The sequence below is a fragment of the Corylus avellana genome, chromosome ca5, assembly GCF_901000735.1.
Source record: "Corylus avellana chromosome ca5, CavTom2PMs-1.0".
Taxonomy (NCBI): Eukaryota; Viridiplantae; Streptophyta; class Magnoliopsida; order Fagales; family Betulaceae; genus Corylus; species Corylus avellana.
This window is the reverse complement of record NC_081545.1, coordinates 10,568,402-10,577,839: the sequence shown is the minus strand read 5'-3', so window position 1 is coordinate 10,577,839 and position 9,438 is coordinate 10,568,402. Positions and strand designations below refer to the sequence as shown.

General features: G+C 36.1%; 1 protein-coding gene across 1 annotated transcript; it reads right to left on the bottom strand.

Annotated features, from left to right (window-relative positions):
- Positions 1-324: 324 nt before the first annotated feature.
- LOC132181752 (transmembrane E3 ubiquitin-protein ligase FLY2-like) lies at positions 325-4,937 on the bottom strand. The gene is made up of 5 exons (XM_059594990.1): positions 4,269-4,937; positions 3,215-3,287; positions 1,477-1,604; positions 923-1,038; positions 325-460 (listed from the first exon to the last, which is right to left on the bottom strand). The coding sequence occupies exons 1-5, from the start codon at positions 4,446-4,448 to the stop codon at positions 325-327; spliced, it is 633 nt and encodes a 210-aa protein (XP_059450973.1). The 5' UTR covers positions 4,449-4,937.
- Positions 4,938-9,438: the final 4,501 nt, after the last annotated feature.

The window sequence follows — 9,438 nt, the reverse complement described above, 5'->3', positions numbered from 1 at the left end:
ATAATCTTTTCTAGGTAATACCAACTCGCACATACTGGATTGAACCTGTGAAGCATGATCTTACCCTTAACCCCTGATTTAAGACTAATCTACTGAAATAAATCTTAAATCAACTTTATACCACTCAATCAAACCCAGACCGAGAACAAAATTAGACACTTTTGAAACACAATGAGTAACCGACTCTACAATACCCTCTAATAAAAATTTTTGTAGGACAAATTACAGTGGGATATGTCTCAGCAACATCAAGTAAACAGAGAGACCAATTGCATAATACAGACAGCTAAGGAACAAAAATTGCATAAAAACAACAATAAGTAGTCATCCTAAACTGACATACACTGTAGAATCATAATCAATTTCAAAATCATAGATGAGTCTAGTAAGAAGTATTACCAAATGATATGGATTCGATAAAAGATAATCATCTTCCTGACTCAGCTCTCCCTCTTTTCCACTGCAATATCGTAGTGTGTGAAAGTTGAAAACAATTCAAATGCACAAATAACATTGAAATTAGAAATTAATCACCATTTACCATAGGAAAAAAATGGAGATAGCAGCAGAACAACGTGCAATTGAATATTGTTAACAAAACAGCTAATTGTTCTAAATAAAGTTCTTACTTCAAACTGACTATCATCTTATTATGTTCCAAAAACTGTCCAAAGAAGAATATGAACAATTACATTAGAACAGTGGGTAAATCCCCTATATATTTGACTTCATATTCCTTAAGAGTATGCTTTCTTTCTCTATCACCTTCTGTGCACATTTATTTTGTATGTCATCCAACATTTACTTGCATTTCTTGTCTTATTACCCAAATCTTTAAACATCAAATTGAGCATATATGTGAGGAGAAATCAATATAGTCATTCTGAAGGTTTCCAAGAATTTGCTGTATTTCTCAATTTACCTATTAGCTACCATTCGAAGTTGTCTAAAAGGCCATATATATACACCTTCAACCCTGATTTGAGCACCACCAACATTGTGTTCATTGTCAAACACATCATGGAAGATAATTACCCCCTGCATCAGCACCATGAAAAGGAAAAAAACTTAATTTGTAAACAAATTATCATAAATGAAAAGCAAACAGTAAAGCAATTATAGTTATTCCTATGAAGTCTTTTAGAAAAAGGGAGCTAAAATTACATGTTCCATCATCTATGATGAGGAGATAAAAAAATTCGAGCTTTTGTTTGTTGATCATCATACTTTGGGGTTCTGAAATATTCAGATCCAATCACATGCATACTATGGAAATGTCGCATGTACAAGAAATGATTAATAGAAATGCAATGTCCTACTACTGACTTCAGCATCAGGAACAGATTGTGCAAGCATAAAACACCTTAGATGTGTATAATATCTGTTGCCTGTGCACTAATTAAGAATAAAGATGCTACTCATAAATGCTGACTTTCAGAAAATGACCTTTTTTCACCCACAATTCAATCTACTCACCTGAACATAATGTACACCAGTTATTTTTGTTGGTGTACTAACTAATTCAATAACTGAATTGCCAGTGGATTTCCTGAAATCTGGAAACCTGGAAGAGCCATTTGCAGAGTCTAGAAACTTCCATGTCCCTGCAACTCAGATGTCCAGATTACAGGTAATCAGATCAAGATATAAGTGTTCAACCATTTGGATGCACTGTAATAAACTGGATGATTAAGTTCAAAATGCATTCAACTGGCCATATGGTCCATAGATAATATTTTGCATACATTGAAACATGACAAGGAAATTGTAGATAAATATTCCTTCTGTAATATTTGTACAAAATTCCACCAAAAAAAAAAAAAAAAAAAATGCACATGCACTCTACAAGCAAGCATTATTGATAGGTTTACATCTCAACACATGTAGCAATGAGTAACATCTCCACACTTCCTGATACCAAGAAATTTTTTCAAGGTTTATTCAGGTATAGACCCTATAAAATACAGAGTATATGGCAGAAGAGAAAAAGGGAGAATATCAAAGGGATTAACCTACCTATCAATAGAGTCAAAATTGGATACCTATTGATGGCAATAGATAGCCCATCTTCTTCGTTGGATCCTTTGGATTCTTTCCACTTTCAATTGTAATACTAGTGGTTTTTTTCAATAAACAGCCTGTGTATTTTAGTTATCTCCCATTAGGCATGAGTTTTGGCAGGCCCATAGTGAAGCCCAATGGGTATTATACACAATTCCAACTTACCACCAGCCATCCTCATATAGATCAATTCTCTCTTAATTAATGTCTCCTGATCCCATTAAACAAACCCTGACCAGTTTTAGCCAAAAAACATCAATTTGCAATATACTCGTCTATTACCAAGTATCTCATTTAATCTTACTCTAAGTATCAGTGCGAAAGCCTTTCCCTTAACATGCTCAAAGATATATATTTACTTCTCACTTTCCACATATCAAACTAAACATGGAAATCCTAGCCATATAGTTGACATCTTCCTGGTGCACCTCTAAACTATGAAACAATTTTGAAGTCCATGCATGTGGGGGCTCAGCAACATTAAGTAAAGATATTGAAACTCAGAATCCGATTTTTCAAGATTACATTCTAAAATTTTCTATCCCAAAATATAAAACATGAAACTTATTCCCACTATAGGGGTCAATTTTTAAGATGGAAGTCACATTGTCCATGTAAAGAAGAGTCTGCAAATCAAGCAGAATGCATGCCCAGGCAAAATTCTGAGTCATTGCATGATTTTAAGTGTGACCATATCAGTGTGTAATTTTGATAGTCACTTTGTGACAAACTAATTCATGATGAACATCATGCCATCATGAACTAAAAGCTCACAAGTTTTTGAATAGTTCAGCTAAAAATAAGATACAGACCAAAGATATCCTAAGCTACCCACATAACAATGAGACATGAAGAACAAATAGTGATTAATCTCTTTTGAATTGGGTTATTGTATATGTTCCTAATTTTGTCTCTAAGAGAATTTGGGTGATTTGATTTGTTTTTAGATTGTAGTAGCCTCGAGTATTCAAGTCACTTGCATACTTTTCGTGTACTAGGACTTTGCCCTTTTTCTATCTATAAAATTATTATTATTCATAAAAAAAAAAAAATGATATCATAAGGAAATAAATGTAATTGGAAGCTGACAACTTTTGCAAACAGGATGACTATAACGAAGAGATGATCAATTCAATGTATTTATGTTACAAACCTCTGTAAGTTCCTGTTATGTTCCATGTAGAGAATGGACCCAACTCGCTTTCATCTTTTCTTACAAATAGCCACTGTAAAAAAGCAATATCAATAACAAGCAAAAGCAATTATGTCTGGTTCAGAATTTTATGCAAAATCAGAGTCACATTTTAGCGACAAATTAAGATAAGGTTGCCCACTTTCTCCGAAAAGCTAAAATTCAATTTAGTCAAATACTTGACATGAAAAAACAGCTGAGTACTGAAATCCCAATATTGAAAAACTTTTTGGTTAAATAACAGCCAAATAAAGTGTAGTTATTTCTCTACTAATCCAGGTTCTGCACATTGCCACAACTGGTAAAGCTAGGAATTGCTCAATTTTGATTCATTTGCATCAATCTCCACCACCAATGGTCACCATCGATAATGATTACACCCATGAGTTTTCCCCCACTTTCCAAGTTTCGCATTTCCGGCAACCAACTACAGAAGCAGACACTAATTTTGTTTCCCATAGTGCTTATTTCCCTTTGACAACATATATGGTTCTCTTCTTGTTGCAGAAAGTATTGTTCTTTGTAGCCTGTGCTCCATTTGCTTACACAGAGAAACATTAACCTCCTCCTTAGCCATCTAATACAACCCATGGGCTAAGATAAGCATTTGGAACACAACAACACCAAAGTAAGATTCTTCTTCTTCTTCTTAGTAAGCAATGGAGGGTTATATTTAGACAGAAGAAAATTTGTACTCATTAAAACTTAGCTCTCCTCTGTCAATCTCACTCCACAAAGATGTCTGTCAATCTCGCTCCACCAATGGATCAACTCTTAAGTACATGCAAACCACAGTAGAATCCAACAAAGTTCCCTAAATCCCTCGAGATTCACCAAAATGCACAACATATATATAGCTATAACCCATGTAACAGATCAAACTTTAACCGAACAAAATTACACTTAAATATTTGAATTTCACATTCTTTACCTAAATTGCCATCGAAGGCGAAATGAAAACATCAAACAATACCATAATTGAGCAACAAGAGAGGATGAAATTTGTAAAACCAACCTCATCGCCCCACGACCGAGCCCTCTCCCTCAACGGTCTTAAACCTGCCACCGGCCGTGTAAGCAAGAAGCCAACCAAAAATCCAAATACAATCCGAAGCACAAACCCTAATCCCCTCCTCCCAAACCACCAAAAGCTTGAACTTTGGCCAATACCCATATCAGAACTCAACCGCATCATCCCAAAATTCAACTCCAATTCTTCAGCAACCCAGCTTCTTGTTTAAACTGATAACGAAGAATCGAAGCAAATAATCCAAAACCCATTACAGAATAGAGCTTAAGAAAGACTGGGGCTTGCTTCAAATGGAGTCAAACGAAGGAACAACCAGCCCAGAATATCAGATACAGAAAATGAAAGCTTAACAACTAATTCACCAAAACCAAAAACCCACAATTTTCTTAAGCAAGAAGGCCTTCCTTCACCACCAAACCATTACACAAAAGTATATATTATGTGTACAACATACGTAGTACACAAAGACAAATACATAGACTGACAGATTATGTGTTGGATTTGGGTAGTTAACCAAAGAAAAGGGTTTGGGTAGTTATGGGGGTTCTGTTTGTGAAGCTGATTGGAGAGGTGGGTGTGGTTGTTGACATGTCTCTTGCTGCTTTTGTTGTGTGTGTGTGTGTGTGTGTGTGAGAGAGAAAGAGAGGTCTCTGGTTTTTGATAAATGAAGGTCAGAGAAGGGAGGCTCTGGGTAGTGAGTGCCACTCGCTTGGAGGGAGGTGGTCGCCACGCTCCAATCATAGGCGGTGGAGTCAGTTTTTAGCGTCACGGGGTAGCCTGATTGGGATCTCTGGGTGGTGACTGGTGACGCTACATTTTGCTACTCCCCCAACCAATTGAAAAGAAAAGTACTTTTCATGTGGAAATGTTGGTTTGAAAAAGTGGTTTGGTAGGAACACAACACAAATTTAATTCATGGTCTAACTTTTTTCGTACGTGTAAAAAAAATTAAATTTTAAACTCAATAAATTATCTTTTTTTCTAAATTTTTAGAATTTCAAAATTCTCTCTATCAAATTTTTTTTTTTTTAAATGGCACGTAGGAGAGAAGTTAACTATAAGTTGAATTTATGTTGTGACCTTAACATTTATTTTTTTGGTGATTTTTAAAAGTATAATTTTTTTTTTTTATCTTGTACAAAAAAAAAAAAAAAAGTTTTAAAATGGTCACCAAATAAAGCCCGTGAAGTGCCTTAGTTGGGAACATATTATATGGGGTTGTTTTATGATAATAAGATAATACTATTTAACTTTAACTTAATGCATAAAATTTGATCGATGCATTCATGTGTAGCAAAGGGTACTAGGTAATAACATTTTTTTATAAGATTTTCCAACAAGTATGATAAGAGTTGACCTCTCTATAAGGGGTTGTAAAAGCCACTCCAAAAGTACCCTCACCGGTACCCTCCTCCCTTGCCTCTCTCTTTTATTGCTTTAGAAAAAAAAAAATGGGTACATGTTAATTAATAATGAAATAATTTTTTTTTTTTTTTTTTCATACCAGCATGTCTCATCATAATCTTGTCAAATGTTTTATTGACATTTTATTTTCCACGCCCCCACTAACTTAAAAGCTATTTATTGTGTAGTTCTTACGTCTTTTGTTTTTGTGAGACTATTTTGTCGTACGCTACTTTTTAAAGAGCATCTTCAAAAAATGAAAAGAGGTTAAAGGATGCTTATAGTGTGATTGGCGATACCCTTCCGACGCTCAAGTTGGTATGAAAATAAGAGAGAGGTTTTGAGCATAATAAGGATATGGGTAAAAGGGCATACCTCGAGGGGCACTGAATTGTTGCCTTTATAGGCCCCGTCTCCCCCTCTTTTCTCTAGGATTTTTGGGGTCTAAGGGATCTAACGTGGAGAGTCCCTTAGCATATAGGTCTGCTCGAGGAAGGTTGGGGAAAGAGGCAATGAGCGTGCATGCCCTTTACGAGGAGTTGTAGGAAAGGGATTGGTAGTACCCTTACGACGCTCTAGTTAGTATGGAAGGGAGAAAAAGGTTTTGAGCATAGCAATGGTAAGATAGCTCGAGGGGATATCTGTAGTGATCCAAATAATTAATTAAGCTTAAGATAACTTGATTAGAGGGTTTATTGGACTTTGCGTTACTAAAGACACATGTAGAGGCATTTTTAAAATTTTTAGATTTTGGAGCTACAGTAGACGAACGCTTGCGTGAGGGACCACACAAGCGCTCGTCTGGCAACAATACATGAGCGTTCATGTGGGGACCAAGCCGAGCGCTCATTGACTTTTTGTTGATTGCTAATTTTTGCCCCCACGTGCCACCTGCAACTCAAAAATCCCTAGATAAACATTACACGAGCGCTCGCACCTTTTTAGAGATTTTTTGCAGCGCCCTCAGCTTTTTCCCCTATTTAAACCCACCCCTATGCCTTTAAACCTTCATTTCAGCCTCTAATACCTTGGAGAAACTCTGTTGCTCTAATTCTTGAGTGTGTGTATGAGGTTGTGAGTATTTTTGAAGAAGAATGAGGTGTTCTTGGAGAGTTTGCTTGTTGAGGTAACCACTTCACTCTCTTTGTGTTTTATTAGGTTGTTATGCTAGCTTATTGATTTGCAATAGCTTAGTTGTTAATATTTAGGAGTTTTAAGCTTTAATCTCATTTTTTAAGTCTTTCCTTTTCGTTTAGACTTATTCTTGTTACTTGAAGACGTTGTTACGGTTAGGAGATGTTAAAAACCATATTTGTAGCTTAAGAACCCGTCGAAAAGGGCTCGGAAGCACATTGGACCAAATGAGGTTCTGCCTAAACCTCACTGGCCGAACGCTTGCCCTAAGGGACGAGCGCTCAACTAGAGACGTTTAGGGAAAGGCCTTTTTGGCCAAGCACCCTACAGCCTCTATTTCTGGGTCTTAAGTTCGTTTTAGTTAGATTTAGGACTAATAGAATGTTTTCCACAGATTTGGAGAACCCGGACCGTTTGGAGGAGTACTCGAAGATTTTGTTCGACCTAGGTGAGTTTGAATTGACATAATGCTTGCCATTTATTTTTCCGTATTGCACGACTATTTTGTGCACCAAACACATGCATATTTGCAACTCTCACGATATACACTTTGCTGCATCTTGAACTCTATCATTTGTAAAAATGTGCTACTTAACAAGATAATGACATTGAGATTTGTAAAAGCATGCATGTAAAATACAGACAAGAATAATTGTATTGTATGACATGGTACACCGGTACGTGCGGGATAACGACAATAGGCTCACTATACATGTTAACTTTGTGGTCAAATGTGTGTGTTGTTATATGGGCCTTGGATCCAATGGTTGTTTTGTGACCGTGCGCAGCCTTAACGGGCGATCACTACACGACGTATATCATTAATAGCGTGGACAACCCAAGATCGGACTCGGTCGGGCTACTAGTGTTATGTAGCGTACAATGGTTGGGGCACTGACATTGTATTACAAATTCCTATGGACAGTGCCAACCCTGCTGAGAATGGGTAATGTTTCGAGTAAACTATACTATTGAACTATCATTGATTCTCATGATTATAAGCATGTCCTATATCTATATTGCATTCATGGATAATTATCATACCTAAAAGGAGAAAATTCACTTTACCCCCTAAAGTGAATTTGGTTTTTCAATTCGAACCACAATGTTTAAAAATCGGCAATGCACCCACCTAATGTTTCAAAAAATTTCAATTCAGACCATCTGTTACTAATTTCCATCTAATTGGATGGAAATCATCCCACGTGAGACGCACGTGGGATGATTTCCGTCCAATTAGACGGAAATTAATAACAGAGGGTCTAAATTGAATTTTTTTGAAACATTAGGAGGGTGCATTGCCAATTTTTAAACATTGTGGTTCGAATTGAAAAACTCATATAACTTCAGGGGGTAAAGTGAATTTAACCTTACCTAAAATGCTGCATTCTTTACCAAACAAAGTTCATCACTAAAATGGCATGGGTATTGTGTGCATTATCTCTCACTAAGTCCTTGGACTTAACCCTTTTATTTTTTTCCTCCCATTATGTATAAATTACGCGGTTTAGGTAGCGTAAAAGAGGATGCCTTCTGACCAGATAATGCTGGTTGCCCAAGACCTAATCGAGGTCATTTTTTAGGATATGGACCCGGTTTGGCTAAAGTACATGTGGGACGATGGAAGGACCATCCGGTGAGAGACGAGAGAGATAGTGATCATGCTTGCACTACTTAAGATTATGCGTTAATCTTGTTATCTTATTTTAAAACAATGATTTGGGTTTGTAACCTATATTCTGATGATCGGTCTTTGACTAGTACATTTGATGACCTATTTATAATATGATACTTTATCTTTACTCTGGTGATTATACTTGTGGTACTTAGTTATTACTTGGAGAAAATGCAGTTTATCCCCCTGAAGTTTCAGGGGTCTTTCAATTTTAACCTCAAAGTTTAAAAATTGACAATTTAAATCCTTCGTTTAATTTTTTCGTCTAAATTGACGAAAATCTATGAAATTATATCATTACCCTCATGCTTTTTTTAAAAAAAATTTCCGTCCAATTTAACGAAAATTAGTAACAAAAGGTTTAAATTGCTAATTTTTGAAACTTCAGGGGGTAGATTGCCAATTTTTGAACTTTTTGGTTAAAATTGAAAAACCCCTGAAACTTTAGGGGGGTAAACTGCATTTTTCCCTTATTACTTTCTATTCCTGTAGTTTAAAGTCTTTCACTGTATTCTTTCATTTAGGATAGATAATGATCCCAAAGTCTTGTCCCGTGAGGGATGTAAGCTGTGAGACGAAACATGGAGTCAATTACCAATTAATTAATTTCTACAGGATGTTACAATATTGAATTGTTACTTTTATAATACTTGTCTCCCTTCTTTCCTCTAGGGTTTTTGGGATACAAGGGATTTGAAATTAAAATTTAGGAGTGAAATAGCAGTTGCGATTAGAGGTTAGTGGCTAAAACCGCTAACCGCAACCGCCTAGGCTGTTAGTAATTTTTATTAACCGCCTCTGCTAACCGAGTAGCGGTTAACTGCCTTAACCGCCCGGTTCCACTTTGAGATAACCACTTTTTCTGCCTTTTTTTTGGGCTTTTGTTTTTTGACCGATTTTGGGCTGGTTTTAGACTAGCCCTTTTGGGCTCACTTTAAACAT